The sequence below is a fragment of the Pseudonaja textilis genome, chromosome 1 (assembly GCF_049901715.1).
Source record: "Pseudonaja textilis isolate UNSWEBS1 chromosome 1, rPseTex1.2, whole genome shotgun sequence".
Taxonomy (NCBI): Eukaryota; Metazoa; Chordata; class Lepidosauria; order Squamata; family Elapidae; genus Pseudonaja; species Pseudonaja textilis.
The window spans coordinates 117,430,032-117,447,182 of record NC_141990.1 but is presented as its reverse complement, the minus strand read 5'-3'; the positions used below and the strand labels follow the sequence as shown (position 1 = coordinate 117,447,182).

The 17,151-nt window shown below is 35.0% G+C and overlaps 1 protein-coding gene across 1 annotated transcript in view; it reads left to right on the top strand.

Annotated features, from left to right (window-relative positions):
- The window catches only part of COL19A1 (collagen type XIX alpha 1 chain), a 205,055-nt gene that overhangs the window by 178,213 nt on the left and 9,691 nt on the right, over positions 1-17,151 (top strand). The window contains exons 39-48 of the mRNA XM_087920538.1: positions 116-169; positions 1,823-1,867; positions 3,101-3,145; positions 3,237-3,299; positions 4,249-4,284; positions 4,380-4,424; positions 5,871-6,032; positions 6,578-6,644; positions 8,297-8,425; positions 16,150-16,227. Coding sequence (XP_087776664.1) covers positions 116-169; positions 1,823-1,867; positions 3,101-3,145; positions 3,237-3,299; positions 4,249-4,284; positions 4,380-4,424; positions 5,871-6,032; positions 6,578-6,644; positions 8,297-8,425; positions 16,150-16,227 — 724 coding nt within the window. The remainder of the gene's footprint in view (positions 1-115; positions 170-1,822; positions 1,868-3,100; positions 3,146-3,236; positions 3,300-4,248; positions 4,285-4,379; positions 4,425-5,870; positions 6,033-6,577; positions 6,645-8,296; positions 8,426-16,149; positions 16,228-17,151) is intronic.

Below are 17,151 nucleotides of genomic sequence, written 5' to 3'. Positions count from 1 at the left end.
AAAAATTGTCATTTCCAAGTAAGCAGTGTGTTTAGCAGCTCGTGAAATACATCTGACTTGATTTACTTAGCGGGTGTTGAAATCAGAAACTATTGTCTTTTTGTTTCTTTTCAAGGGTGAAGCGGGCCCAATGGGACTACCAGGCTTAGAAGGACTACCAGGAGAAAAGGTAGCATTTTAATCGCAAAATAAATGTGGAAAATTGATTGCATTTACCTACTGACAATTATCATTCTTTTCCAATTCTCTTTTACATATTTAAATCATATAGGAAATGCCTCCATTTAGAACAGAATAATTTAAATTTTACAATAGCAGCAAAACTGAGTATTTTAAGCAAATGGATATCACCTTAGTCTTATGACAGTACCAGGCACATGAGATGTTGCTGTTTGTGCTAGGGCAATTTCACAGAAGAAGTTGAAGGTAAAAGAAAAGCTTGCTATGCACAACAAAAATATTGGCTGATGATTCTTGGACACTAACTGCTATTTCTTTTGGGCAAACTGCTTTGCACCAGGCTGGCAACTATGGTATGGCCTGTGAATCCAAATGGAGTGTACTGTCAATTCAGATAAAATTTAGGGTGGGGGAAGAAAAAACTATACTTGATTTTACATATAGCATTAAGTCATGGCTTAGTTAACCATGTTTTTATGAAAAACATTGGCTGGATTCCTAAAACAGTAACCATAAACCTTCGTTTCTAAACCACCATAGCTAAAATCATACAGTACAAAATACCAAGACAAAGCATATGATCGCTTCTATTACAAGATGCAGATTCAATCTGTATAAACTTTGCTTTCCTAATCTTTGCAAATCATCTTTCTATATTGTTATTGAGCAACTTGTTATTGAGCAACTTGTTACCTTCTATTAAATAGCTTTGATTTATAATGCTTCCTTCCCTGGCAAAAGAAAAAAGAATGGAAGCTGCTATTGTGTCTTTTCCTAATATTAGTGATAAAATTCCACCTTGCTCCTCTGGACGTCTTGAGATTGTAATTGGTAGATTCTTCATTGTGGTCTATTTGAATTATACATAGGAGTATTTGTGCCTCCAGAGCATCCTTTTCAGAAATCAGTATATCAGATTACAAAAGCTGATAAGTACTATAAAGTACTATAAATATTCACATAAGTTGTCATTTTGCCTGTAGCTACAAGCCTATATGTATATGAGATGAATGTGAGAAACAAATCAGATATTGGTTTATTAGAGTATTATATACTCTACATTATATAGTTATAGTGCATTTGGCAGGAGTTGCCAGGATAGTAGAAGTTCTATTACTACTGTAGTGGACTCTTAATAGGTATATTCCAGGAATAAATTAGATTTAAGTGACTTTATTTCAATAGGCTTCTCTATTATGTTCTTTAAGCATCAAGTTGGCAGGAAATTGAGATTGCCTTAATTGTAGTAGAAATACAAATTTAGGAAAAGAGAATGTCCTATCCATGCAGTGAGGTTAATAAATGACAAAAAGGAGATTATAACAGAATTAATTGTATGATAAAAGAATTTGAATATTCTCATGTTACTATTATCACAATCACGGTCATTATTCCTGGCTATAAACTACCCTGTTTTTCCAGTCTTCCCATACTTGTAGTCCACCACTCAGAAACCTTCATGTCTTTGTTTTCCTGTTGAATATGGCAAAACAATTGTGACATACATACATACAGTTTACATATGGCTACATGTAAAAAGTTCATGCCTTGAAGATTTTTTGGGATAATTTAAGGTAAAGTGTCATGTCCTGAGTAAAGATATATACTTTGGAAATACTGCAATGTAGTATGTCTTTTTTAGGGTGACCAGGGATCAGTGGGACCTCCAGGAGTTCCAGGAATACCTGTAAGTATGTTTCCATTTTGTGGAAGTGAATAGTAATCACAATAACTGGAGTAAATAATAAGAGTAAAGTCTACTAGTCATGCATTGTATAACAATGTGTTCAAACTGTTGGAAATTGTAACCAAATACTCTTCTGGATGTTCAGAATCAAAATTGTCATACCTAATCATTAATCTTTTCTTATATGCTCTTTTCTTACTATAAAATACCTCCTATGTTACTTGCCATCTCATTTTGAATTTTCAAAAGAATTTGGAACTATACCCAAATAACTAATCTTAACTTTTTCTTTTTACAAATGATCTCCATATTTAGAAAGTGTTGAGCATTCAGTTTTAGAGGAAAATTTTTTGTGGTTAGCAAATCAAGAAGAATTATTCCTTATTTGTTTTATGCTAGAAAGACAATGAAAAAACAAGTCCACACCTACATTCAGAATTAAGAAATCTGTCATGGAAGAATTGCATGAATGAATGAATGAATGAATGAATGAATGAATGAATGAATATCTGATCTTCTCTATTTTTTTCTTTGTTCTATCTGTAATCCATTTTATAGTATTACTGCAATGGGTACATTCAGCTGGGCTACAGATCAACCTCCTGATTTGTTGAGAGTCTGGGGGGGGCATCTATTAATGTGATATCATTGGAAAGAGTGATACCAAAATCTTTTCAAATTTTCATCCAACTTATACACATGTAACATAGGAATAGAAGCAATTCACCTTCTAGGGGTTTTCTGCTCTGATTCTCACTTTGATTTAAGTGTGGGGGAATAGAAAACAGTAATGTGACAATTTTGCTCCATTTTGTGGAGCAAATTTTGGGGTTGAAGGACTAACACATGCAGCACTTAAGCTATGACTCTTCTTTTTATGATATATTTTTATAACTAAAGCTCCACTTAATTTATGCCATCTGAAAAGTATTTTGAGATCAATTTATATCCTAGGAAGATTTAACAATCTCAAGATATTTAAAAAAAAATTTTTTAAAGATGCTTTACTGTTCAGAAGTAAGTGTCACTGAATTTAGGGTGAGTAGGCTACATTAGTATAGTTTGTATATATAAGAATGGAACCAAAAGCTTTTATAACTAAGGAAGAATTCATTGTTCAGGCAATATCAGTGTAATATACTGTCATCTAATATACATTAAAACAGCCATAATTACAGAGCAGACTAAATAATTCATTTTTAAAGGTGATTTTCTATGTATTTATTTTCACAGGGAAAGCATGGCGCTCCAGGTCCACCAGGAATCCCCGGAGAACCTGTAAGAGCATTTAGGTTTCCGCACTCCCATAATAGTATTAGTATTCTGATTGCTTTCAGTTAATATAAGAAACTCTTTATTTTTCCTTTAGGGTGAAAGAGGCCCTGTTGGAGATGTTGGCTTCCCAGGGCCAGAAGGGCCATCAGGAATACCAGTGAGTAATTCAAAAGGGATTCTGGTATGACCCAAGACAGGGATTTGTTTTTTCTTCTTCCAGCTAATTAATTAATGGCCAATTATTAAATGGTTATATTATTATTATTTGTTCACAATCATGTGAAGTCACAGCTGCCAGTTCTTTAACTAGGGCTGGTCTTTAGATGCATCAGGCTCTTCCCAAGAATCTAAGAAGTTGTAATGTATCAGCATAATACATGTACAGATCCAAGCAACGTGGTCTTTTGCAATTGACAAATGGAAATTTTGTTAATGCAGTTTTTCTAAATGCCATCCAAGATTTTTTGGTATAGTATCCAATGTGTCGATAATCCTGGGACCACCATAACCAATTTATGCCATAATCTGATCAATTTATTTTAATTAATTATTATTATTAAGTCCCTGAAAAGCTACCCGGCCAAAATTATTGTTTACTCCTCTTCAGGTCCCCAAAATGAAACTGCTAAAATTTACTGAGATTTTCCATTGTCTTACAAGGGAAAAGTGATAAAACTATCTTTACGCTCCTCAGCAATTAAACATACCTGTAAAGGAAATTGACCTCACAATAATAAAAGTGCATACTTTTATAGATATAAAAGTTTATAGATATATAGATACCCAGGTATCTATATAGTAATGGGTAATTTTATTATATTAGTTTAGAAGTTAGTTTTATTGATAATTTGCAGGCATTAAATGCTACTCTAAGTCCGACAGCCAGGTAGAACCACTTTGTGGTCATGTGATTGAAGAATGCATTGAGCCCTTTGGACCCTGAATGAGTAAGACTTGGGGCAACTGCCAACTGTCTTCAGTCACTTTATCAGTTGACATTTTGCATTCTGAGGGCTTTATGCTTATGTTCTGTTCTGTCTTAAGATATAGATAGCAAAATTCAGACCTTTGGTAATATGAAAATCATTATGTTTCTTTTTCCTTAGGGCTTAAATGGGAAAGATGGATTGCCTGGTGCTCAGGTAAGAAAACTATTTATGTATACAGAATATAATTGAGCTTTTGGCCTTTGTCAGCAAGAATATACATATTTAGCAATACTTTCCATTTTTTGTAGGGTGGAATGGGTAAACCTGGTGATAGAGGCCCCAAAGGAGAACGTGTAAGTTACTTTGCCAATTGTTATACTATTTATCCAGCTTATTATTTGCGATTTACATGCATACTTGTAGATATAAATGCATATAAACTGAAGTATTATAGCTTTGATGGATATTAATACAATGGAAATCAAACAGTTTAAAATGGCAGATTATTTAGAAGTCTTAATGAATTCATTCTAAGTTTGGGACCAAAGCGACCTGAACTGGATGCAGTATTTTAAATGGTGTCTGACTTAGAGTGCGATGATTATTTTCCATATTCTGACCTCCATACTCCTATTAAGGCATCTCCAAATAGTATTAGATTTTTAGCAGCTGCAAGACAGCTACTGATCTATCCTTTTCACATTTATTACTGTCAAGCCAGATCTTCCCCATCATATATTTTCTCCCTCATTTGTTTCTATTAAGTTTACAGGACATTTTTAATATTTGAGCCTTTTTAGTGCTCAGAAAAGAAAACTCGTGATGCTGATTCATGTCCTCAAGAAGCCAAAAAAAATTCTTCAACCTGAATGAAAAAAAAAACGACACTGGTATGAGATTCGGGGTGGAATTTTTGATATTTTTGCAATTCTGGTATATTTGGAGGACATGAATCTGGAGAAGGCTGATTTATATAGTTATCCATTGTTGAAGGAGTAGATTCATAAATATATCAAATCTAAGTTGTATGTGTCACCTTCATAATTTCAGTTTGAGTAATGAATCACTTTATATAATTAATATTACAACGAGGACTTATTTCAATTTATTTTGGATTGTAGACAACACTGTCTTTACAGCCCTTATGATAAACACATTAGGGTTAGGGTTAGGGTTATTTAATCCAAAATTCAGTAGATAAACTAAGTAAGAAGGATCTGTTTTAAGCATTTGCTGTATTTAAAAAAAACTATAATTAGAAGAATAGGAATTCCTATGGATCTTTCTTTCTTTGAATCAAATACTTCAGTCGTCTATTTTCTTATATTTTCTTTCTTTTGCGGTGCTAAACCCTTATAGCTGATAAGAAAGTAGAACTTTTATGAGATTTTCTGGTTGTTTTGTTAACGCATTCCTGTTTTCTTGGTCTTCTCTGTGTGGTTCTTTCACAGAATGTTATTCTGTAGTGTAAAGAAATGTTACTTAGTAGGACTGTAAAGTGTTTTGAATTTGAAGGCAAAAAAATATGCCTCAAAACATGCAGAAATGCACCCGCTGGTTACTCTTCTTTTTCCAAAATAGTGTGGCTGTCCAATCCTAAGGGAAAAAAAGTTTGTTTAAGAACATGCAGAAAGTGCTATGTAAGCACCCTTGCAAAGCTCTAAGGATGTTTTTGGCTGGAAATACAAAGGACTGCACCCCTCTAATTATCATTAATGGTTTCATTTTCAAGAGATTTAAGATAAATGAAAGCTCAAGCAAAGTATTTGACACGGCATGCTTTTTTTTTGTTTCAACAGGGTGATCAAGGTATACCGGGAGATAGGGGCCCACAAGGTGAAAGGGGGAAGCCTGGCTTACCAGGAGACCAAGGGCCCCTAGGACCTACTGGATCTGCAGGGCAAAAAGGCAGTTCAGGATCTCCAGGTCCAAAGGGCCCTCCAGGTGTCCCAGGAATACCGGTAAGCTGAAGGGCAGGGAATGGACAACCTTCATTGGCTATGTGCTGCACGTAACGTTTTGGAAAGGGTAAAGCTGCAGTGGGCAAAATGGCATTATTTAATGGGAAGAACTTATCATGAACAAAGATAATGAAATGGGTTTCTATTCTAAGCCCATTTTAAAGATCAAACAACAGCTTTTATATGTTTTCTACACCAGAAGGGCAGAAAATCCTATTTTTATATTCAGAAATTGCAGTTGGAATAAGTTCTGGGCCTTCAGGTCTGCATGCTGTTCATTGGTTGGAGTTGGCCATCTCTTTCTTGAATAAAACTCTGGACAAATAATTGAGAAACAAGTATTTGAAGGCAATAGCATTGTTTGTATGGTGGCAGGAATGGTTATGATGGTAGTAATGCTAGCAGATTTTCATTACATGAATTTTATTTATAAATTTTATTGTTGAAGAGCTCTTAATAGAAACATGAAGACAATGTTATTTGTTTTGATGATTTCGTTGCCCAAGCCATCTATTCTTAAGCTCCCTCATTTTTTATTTCTTCAGGCTGATTCAATTTCATTTGAGGAAATGAAAAAATATGTCAGACAGGAGGTTCTTAGAGTTTTTGAAGGTAAGGAAATGGCATATGAGAAAATATAATACCTGTTTCACATCTCCTTTGTAAATATTTGCTTCCAATTGTGCATTATAGATCTACTGGATATGTAACATTTGAGCGTCAGTCATTTATACAAAATAGATTTAAAATGCTTAAGGCAGGCAGGCTCCTTCCAAGTCACCTATTGCAATCACAAATAATGAATTGACATTCAAAATACCTTTAACTAACTATCTGCTTGTTGAATGTGTACTGGAATCACAAAGGATACTAATCTGTTAGACTTAAAGAGAAGACCTGTTAGAGGACAGATAGCAACGAAACATATATCCATCCTACATCCTCCAAAATATGACGTATTGTATCTTGGGAGAAGATAATCAAACTTATGTTTTTCTTGCAGTGCTGGACAAATAGTAAAAAAAAGAGATTTTTAAGGACTTGGTGGTCTGTCTTAAACATGGTTTGCCAAATATGCAACTCTGATGAATGGCGTTAGTTAAAACCCTAAGGGTCAAGTAAAGCAGTAAAATCAAAAGAAGACCCCCTTATGACTTTCTTCTCTTTCCTCTTCTAAAGTGAAATTATGCAAACCACAGGGAGTTTGAGCTACATAGATAGATGTGATGTTCAGTGTCAGTTTCTGAACTACACAAACATAATAAGGTAGAGGGAAAGTAACATATATTGCTAGCTTCCTCACCAAGTCTTTGATACTGGTCTGCTCTCCAATCAATGTCATCCAGGGGCTAACTAGCCTGTGCGATCCGTAACCTTTTTTCAGCATTTTCTTTCTCTTTGCTGACTGAGACAAAAAAAATAACAGAATGAACAAAATGAAACAAAATAATCCTACTCTTAGGCGCTCAGAGGTTTCCTAAAGAATATCTTCTTTTTGTTCCTTGAATTAAGGAATACCTATGATATGGGATGGTTTTCTAGGAAGAGTTGATGTTATTTAACAGACATATCTTCCATACAATATTTTGCATCAAATGTTACAATTACTAAGGTGTCATAAAAATGCAAGCATGTCTATTGGACAGACGATTCCCACATACCAAAGATCTTGAAAGATAACAGAGCCCAGTTTTTTTCCATCTATACCTGATACAGGAATAGGTTTCAGTTCAGACTAGGCTAATTACAGAGAGAGACTGTACGCACCTCTCATATCGCAGCCAACTTCCCAATTATTTTGTTAAAGCACACAAGACTGGAAGTCAAACAAGTGATGTGGCAGAAATGGAAAGTTGAATGGGGATATGGGAGGAGTGCACAAGACTCCCTTAAAATTACATAGTTTATCTATTTCTTTTCATGCTTCTAGAAAGTAGTTTCAGACCATCTACTTAAAAGACTAAAATTGATAAATAATAAAGCTTCTCTCGTTGGCCCTTCACCCATGGCCATGGCAATTAAATGCATTAAAAAGATAACATATTGCCAAACTCAAATGCACATCTCAGGAAAAATCAGAAAGCAAGCCAGGAAGAAAGGGAGAAGTGGAAAAAAAAGAATAACCATTTTAATGACCACTTATAATTTGAAAAATTATAAACCATAATACTGTAGATAACATAGTAGATACAAGTATTTTTCCAAGTGTTGAAAAGATATTTAATGCTATTTTATTATCCTTGTGATTTTTTTAATAATTGAAGAGAGGATGACTCAGTTTGTGTCTCAGCTGAAGCTGCCTGCTGCTATGCTAGCTTCCCAAACTCATGGGAAGCCAGGTCTTCCAGGAAAAGATGGATTACCTGGGCCACCTGGGGAACCTGGACCACCAGGTAGGGCTTCCAATATCATTCCTATATGCATATTTTTTTAAAGCATTCAAACAACTTCAAAGTTGGGTAAAACTAAACAGGTAATAGCTTTCTAACAATTAACTTTTAAATCTGTACTATCATTTTCTAGACTAGACCAACCAATATATTAACATTTGTTTAGAAGTCTGTTTTGTTGTAAAACTTCTAATTAGTGCATAATCTTAATAACTGATCACAACTGTATACTGATATACTCCTTTTATTAATTTACAATTATTCTAACTGAATAATTAGCACCAGAAGATAGGATAGTTCTAACAATAAGAGGATTACCCCATAATGAGTTATTTGAGTTTCTGTTCTTAGGGATCCAATGTGCTATAAAATATACACAAATTAAAGTGTCACCAAAATGAAAAAAAAACTGTAAATGTTACAATTTATTACTTTTCCAGTAAATTTAACTACATACATATATTCTTGTAATTAGATTGTGCAGTATCTAAAGAAAACTTAGCAAGAAATTCTGTAAAGCGACATGTTGATCAACTAAAAAAAAGGAATGTTTATAGTTTTCAGTATTATATTACATTAGTCTCAGTGAATCAGTGAAAACAAACAATATTGCCATTTTAAATGTACAAACAAGATATTTAGAGTTCACATTGTAAAACTATGATTGGGGTAGTAGATATAAACCCTATATAAGTATAGGCAGTTTTTAATTATTATTTTTTGTTAGCTTGGTCTGCTCTGGAGTCAGAGCAAGTCAGACTAGAATGAAGAACATGAAAGCAAAGCTGAAGAAGTGTGGAACACAAAGCTGTAAGAGAAGAATAATGGCTTAGAGACTGAGAAAGAGCTCAGAATGAGAAGAACCAGAATGAAAAGATCACACATTGTTACAGAGGACTAGAAGTTTTTCAGAATATGGCTTGCTCCTCAACAAAATATGCAAATTCTTGTAAATAATCAACTTGAATATCTCTGTTGCTAGATTGTTTAACCAGGATGCACAGAGTGAATAGCTAAAGATGTTTGTAAAAAAAAAATGAAAATGAAAACCAGCAAACCAAGATATAATGTGAATGATTTCCCACTGGCATGTGAAGAACTAGAAACAAGGCTTCTAGTCACAACAATAATAAAAGCTGCTTTTAGTGTTATATTTGTAAAGAGATCATTGCAAAATATCTCTGAGTGTAGCATATTACCTCATTGCACCAACCCTAAATCAGCCATGCTTTGAACAAAATGTGTATTTTGAATTATATCCAGGTGCCGCCACACAGTAAACATTTCAGTAATTTAGAGCTAATGCTGCAGTTGAAAATTCAACCAAGTCAGGTTCATTTACTTCCAAAAAGATATGGCTTGCAAGATCTGCTTCTCAGAAAAATACATCTACCACCAATGTTCATTTCTTTAAATGCTTCATTCATTCTTCCAAAATAGTCCTCAGCCTTTGGGGCTAAATAGCATATTGGGAATATTGAGCATTTATAGGAGCACTATTCCAAAATGGCTGCTGAGCGGTATTCCTGTTTTCCAGATAGTAATTGCAGTTCACACAACTTCTTACAAAGCACCAATTTATCAAATGATTACTTGCCAAGCCCTCTATCCACTACCTCATGAGATGTTCTGTAGCTTCCAACTAATTTTTCTCTGCTCACCTCTCCCATTTTGGATACTCAAGGTTACAACTGTAGGACTACCCAATTTGAGCTGCTAAATTCCAGATGGCTACTAAGAGTTCGACACATCTTCCCATACTTCATAACATGGGAGATGAGGTTGTCATTTTTTTAGATTCTCCACAGAATATTGAAAGTGACTAGAAGCCAGTAAATTCAAATTCTGGCCAATCAGAAGTTTGCAGTAGCACTAGGCTGGCAATATTGAAATAGCTTCAACTATTTTCTGAATGAGTGAAATAGTGTTTTCCAATTGCTTCTCAACAGAATATCAACAGAATGAAAGATTCAATTATACCATTTGAGCAATGGAATCAGTATAGAAGGTGAGGCTAGAAAGAAACAGAACTTGTAGTATGCCCAACATCTTCTTGTATACTAGCTTCAGTATTCAAGCAGGATATTCCTATCCCACAATGTACCTGGACAAGAAGACACTATAGACACTAACATGCATTAAAGGAATAATGTCAGTTATTAAGTGAGACATTGAATAAAATATGCTTTGCAAAGCTAAATAATAATCTAGTTATGAAGGGTAAATTTTAAAGCTGAAATTCCTATATTGTTTGGGGGGGGGGGGATGATAATCATGTGGCAGTCTGTACTTTCATTAACCCTGGTTTTTATATAACTGAGGAAGTAAAGAAAACATAAAGAATTTTCCTCACAAGTACAAGTGATTCTTCCTTAACAACCACTCATTCAGTGGCCATTCAGACTTCCAATGGCGCTGAACTTACAGCCAGTCCTGGGAGTTCCATCCATCAGGGCATCCCACAGTCAGCCATTTGCAACCTTCTTTGTTGGCTTCTGACAAACAAAGTCAATAGGGAAGCTGACAGGAAGTCGCAAATGGCGACCAAATCTTCGCTTAACAATTCACAGTAATTTGTTTATTGATGTCAACCAGGAATACCAGAATTGCTATTGCTAAGCAACATCATCATGTGGCGTCACACTTTACCGCACTCCTTAGCAATGTAATTTCCATAAACAATTGCATTTGTTCACAGAGGATTACCCATAGACAGTTTATATGTGCTTTTTGTTGAAATGAAAATAATGGGTACAATTACTACAAAAGTTTTTTTTCAATGTAGCAGATAACTGAATGGATTTCTAAAACATGTCTCAGTGGCTCACTTTTTTTTAACAACCTTGTTCTTGCCTAGTTTCATGCACTCATATGATTAATAATATTCCTCAAAGATCCCCACATTTTAAAGATAAAATACCTCCTAAAGAACAAATTCTTCAAAAGATATTCTGAAACCTGAATCCCAATCATAAAATTTTCTCAATAGAAAGTACCTTAATGTAAATGCATCTTGTCCAATTATTAAGTTAAGTAGAAGGCAGAGCAATGGATTGTAGAAACATAGCCTGTTTAGTAATAAATAACCTAGAAATTATTTTCATAGTTTTAATCTATTGTTCTGTCATCAAACTGGAGGGCAAGAGGAATATTTTCTCAAATATGGAGAACTCTAATGTACTATAGATTTCCCGTTCAATAAAAATATACACATACAAATGTTATATATGTTAAGGCAGATTTTGAGTGAAAGATGAAACATGCCAACTTTTCTATTTAGAAGGAAAAGAAATGCATACATCAAAGAGAGAAGATTCTTTTTAATGGCCATGAATTCCTACCCCTGGCATTAGAAGGTGTTCTAGACATTTCTAACAATTTTAATGTCTCTTGTCTAGTTTAGAGGCTATAGTACAGTGTCCACGGGCACCATAACATCTGCAGCAGTGGTGGAGTTCAAAAAAAATTACTACCAGTTTTGTGGGCGTGGCTTGGTAGGGGGTGGATACTGTAAAATCTCCATTCCCACCCCACTCCACAGGGAAGGTTTCTACAAAATCCCATTTCCTCCCTACCCTCTTTCCAGCTAACCTGCTTTCTAGCTCCGTTCTCCTATGCAGGGCAACAAAAGAAGACCCAGCTAATCAGCTGGGACTTGGGAGGTAGAGAATAGATGGGGGCGTGGCCAGTCAGAGGTGGTATTTGCCAATCCTCTGAATTACTCAAAATTTCCACTACCAGTTCTCCAGAATTGGTCAGAACCCGCTGAATATCATATCTGATCTGTAGCCCTCCTAGATGGTACTAACTCATCCTAAAATTTTAATGAAATATAATATTCTAATGTCCAGAATCTTGCAAGATAGCTAAAGCTTGGAAAATCTTTTATCTCAAACATCACTCAAAGTTGTGCAACACTGTTGGTACCTGAAAAGATTGCTGACCCACCTGTAAGTGAATAGGGAACCCTACACCTTTTAAAGTCTTCTAAATGGGAAACCTAAATTCTAATCTTACAAAAAAGTAGTACTTTTGTTGTCAGTAGGACTGAAGATTCAGGTGTACAGTCTAAAATTCACTGATAATTAGAGAATGATACAATATCTTATTGTCAGCATCCTTTTTTTTCAAGCATTCCTGCCTATGTTTGTCTGCTTGGACGTCTACTCATCCAAAGAAGTACTGTTTATCTAAACAGGTTTTGTATTCTCCTCTAAACTTCCCAAATGCTGCCAGGGCTAACAATGTGATTGATCAATGGAGTATTACAACTGTATCTTTACAATAAATCCTAGTTAACAAATAACTTGTTTATGTTTCATTATACATTTATTGTGAGAATTTTAGAGTTACACCTTGTTTCACTTGAGTTTAAAACCTTATAACAACACCATAGTTTTCGCAGTAAATTTAAAATGTCACCCAGGTAGACTGTGAAGTTAAACACTGGAGGTTTAATAATTACTAAAATATACCTCATATTTAAAATTGCTATGTTAATGACAGATATAGTTTTGGATTGCTCTTGAATGGTGTTCTCTTACAATATTTAAGTGTTTTTCTTACTGTTTTGTCTCTATAAAATAAAGTCAAAATTTACAAATTGTTGATGAAATGTTTCATAAATGTTTTGTTATTGCTCAATAATGTAAAAATATTTTATGTAATTTGGATATGACTAATCATTGGGGGGGCTTAGAGTTCACAGTCATAAATTGTGAATTGACTCTTAGATTCATGTCAGCAGAAGTTCTGGGTTGCCTTATTTCTTCTTTACCTATGATTCAAAATTATTGTTTTATTTCCTTATCCATGACACAATCCAAGTGATTGAAACCTAAGAGGATATCTAAGGGGGAGGGGGACTATTTTAATGCATAGCACCAAGTCTGCCCATGGGTGGGGGAGTGAAAAAACTCAAGCAGGATTTCAATCACAAGGCCATGGCCAAAATCTAGGCTTTTTTCATCCTTCCTGAAGATGCCTCCTACCGCTCAGCAGGATTGGTTTGGAGTATTATTTTTACTGTAAAATAAAGGAAGGTAATATAACAAACAACAAGCATAACATATGCCCTTGCTAGAAAGTGTAGTGATTAAAATAAATTACATACCTTTCCAACTCACATGTTTATTAAATTAATCATGGTAATTGGAGGACATTAAGAGTTCTATTCAACGGGACATAGTTTTCCAGATATGAAAATATCCCATTTCACTGTCAGTTTGTTTTTTAATATATGTCATTTTCTAAGCAGTATGCATGCTTCCTGATATGCTTGTTTTGTTGAGGTAACAATAATTGAAATCACATTTAACCAAAATTGTGTTATTCTAATTCCCTTCATCTGACAAAACTAGAACATTAATCTCATGCTAGCACTAACATTGACATTAATCTCATGCCTGCACCTCAAATGTTCACTTTGCTGAGAAAAAATTCAGCTACAGGCTTTTGATGCAATTCTTCATTTTCTTGAGCCACTGGCTGGATTCACCTATCTACACCATGATATGACTTAGTTTTGGTTTAGCAAATATGTGAACGATGTCCTTTGTGAATCATGATGTATGTCTTTGCATGAATCTGAATTCAAATATATGTTGTTTACTCAATCAAGTGATAAAGGAAACCACGGCTGTTCTGCCAGAGAGTAGATGGGTCAGCTAGCCTCTATTGGTCAGTATCCAGCATGCTATTGTACCTACATGGATGCTGCTTTCCAATCAACATGTGTTTTCTGAATATATTGCTAAAGACATTTGTTTTCCTTATTCAGAAGCAAGCAGAGAAGAATCTTGGAAGGAGACATACATCTTTGTCAATTGTGGTCATGCTCTTTGATCAGGAGCATCACTTTGAACAACGGTGAACAAAGAGTTAAATCAGTCCTAAATTAGGTCCTTTGGTCTCTCTCACACACACACACATACACACACACACACCAGAAGTAATAACAGACCTCAGCATTTTCAAATTCACAACTTTTAGTTCAAATATGCCTTTCTGACCATGTTATCATTTCTTTCAATATATATTTCCACTTTAGTATTGTTGTGACAACCCATCTAAAATTGTGTGACTCAACAGAGTGAACTGACACTGCATTTGGAAATAAGCAATTTAGAATTGATTTCTCTCAGCTATCTGCTATATCTGTCTTCATCCTTTGTCCTTTAATTCCCTTAATGTCCCTTAAATGCCTTTGATGCCTGACAGTTTTTCAGAACTATTGATTAGTCTTCCCATTTTCTGGCAGTAGAAGACGGAATTTGTTTTAAAATCCTGCTTTTTCACAAAACCACTTTATATCTCAATTATAGCTCTTACAAATATCTGATTCAAGTTTCATAACATGGATAAATACAAAGAGGCACAATTGTCTATATGTTTTCCCTTGATTTCACTGAAGGTATCTGAAACTTTTTTCTTCAGAATTGCTTATACAACTTCATAAGGTGAAATCTATTCATATAATTGATTTCAAAACTGGAGTTCAGTCATAGGGAACAACCAGGAAGGCCTTTTTGTCTTCCTCAGAAACAACTACTTTAAAGGCCACAAATCCATTCAGGCCTACCAGATCTTAATGAACATTCTCCATGTCTATCAAAATGGAATTCTAATATTCCCAAGAAGAAAAAACAATGCTATTTATATCTCAAAGAAGCGGCTTCCCCTCCTGTTTTATTTTTAATAATTTCCACATGTATCACTATTTTAGATATAGTCCACTGGTCATATAGAACAGCCTTTTCCAATTTATCACACCATGGCTGTTCTGCAGGACAGTAAATGGGTCAGCTGGCTTCTATTGGTCAGTATCCAGCATACTATTGTACCTACATGGATGCTGCTTCCCAATTAGAGTCAAACTATGTTTTCTAAATGTATTGTTAAAGACATTTGTGATGTGCTGGGATTGTCCCAGAATTTTCACCCAGTATGGACATGAAATACCTCAGGAAGGTTCCAGATCAAGGAAAACTGATGTAGGTAGTCTCTATACTAGTGCAAACTTAAATTCAGATCCCCATGTCCATTTGTGGTTAGGTTCTTATATTGTGCTAAACTATCATGTTTTTATGGTTTATTGTGAACTTAGTCCAGTATGTGAACCAACTCAATACAATATCTGAATAACCTTGAATTTTTCAGCAGCCTTCACATATAAAGCATGCAATGGCTACATCATTCTGTAATTATCCATTCCTTGATAAACTAAGTACATATACCTGAACCTAAATTTCCTGTGTTTAAATAAAATCTATATTTTATCCTGTACTTGTTTTGGCAGCTCATTGCTGCTGAAATCTCAGTTTGCAAGCCATATCATAATATGTCCTGTGCTCAGCACTTTTAATGATATCCTAAACTTACCGCAAAGTTGTTCAGTTCCCTGCCAATTCCCCATGAAACTTATTCTCAAGTATTAACAGACTCCATTGTTTCACCTTCCACTGCATCTTCCTGTCTTCAAGTACACATTAATCCAAATCAGGCAAAATTAATGCCAATAAATGATTAAATATACCTAGCCAGCACTTTTATGACAACCTCTGCTCTTCTCCACAGGAAATTTTCGGTATATAGGAAGTATGTAAAATATTGCTTAAATTTCCTGCATGGGAAGATAAGTTAAAATGCTCATTGGGGAAAGAGTCTAACAAAACTTTAAAGGTGTCATTTTAGAACACTCTTATTCCATTTGTATTTATCTTCTCTAGGCTACAGAGGACAAAAAGGTGAAAGAGGTGAGCCTGGAATTGGCCTGCCAGGTGATCCTGGCCCACCTGGTCCTACAGGTAAAAACAACTCCTCCTATTCTTGTTAACACAGCAAATACTGTATATATATATATCTATATAAGAAAACAAATATCTATATCCATATCTATCTATCTATCTATCTATCTATCTATCTATCTATCTATCTATCTATCTATGTTTTCTTAAGTTTTCGCGGGTATTTATATGTATGATATTCAGCTTTGTTCAGGTATTTTCCCACATCATTATAGTTGTGCTTTTAAAGTTGTAGCAACGTTTCGACAGAATCTTATCTGCCATCATCAGGCTTCTGTATAGTGTTCGTCTGTGAGTCAGACTTTCACAGCCGTTTCTGTTTTAAATTTGGTGCTAGCCTACTGCTGTGCCAGAATGTTTTTTTCTTCATCCTGGTTGGTTGGGAGTCTTGGTCTGTGTTTATTGGTCTTGGAGTTTGCTGTGTGCTGCTTGATGGGTGTTTCTAATATCTTCTGTCTGTTTTGTAGCTTTTTTTGTCTTGATTGGCTGGCAACATTGATTTTCCTGTATTGGAGGCTTTTAGTGCAGCTTGGCTCCGAGTAAACGGGCGGGGTATCATTTATTAGGAAGCTGGGTTTTATCTGGGTGCCTGGTTGGGGTGTGTTTGAGCTGGAGGTATTGAGGGGGGGTCTGTTTGTACCCAGGTGTTTGCCTGGCTTGTGGTGTGGAGATATTTTTTGTTTGAGAGTGCAGGCTTCCAGATAATTGACAGTCTGGTGGAGTCATCTCTTCTATTCATGCTTTCAAGTCTTTTTTCAATCTCTATGGCTTCTCTGATAATTCTGTAGCTGGGGTTTTCTATAGTGGCTAGGGTGCCACCCACAAATCCAAACTATGGTTAAGATACATTGATGACACATTTGTGATTTGGCCCCATGGAAAAGAAAACCTAAACAATTTCCTAACACACCTAAACAGCACACA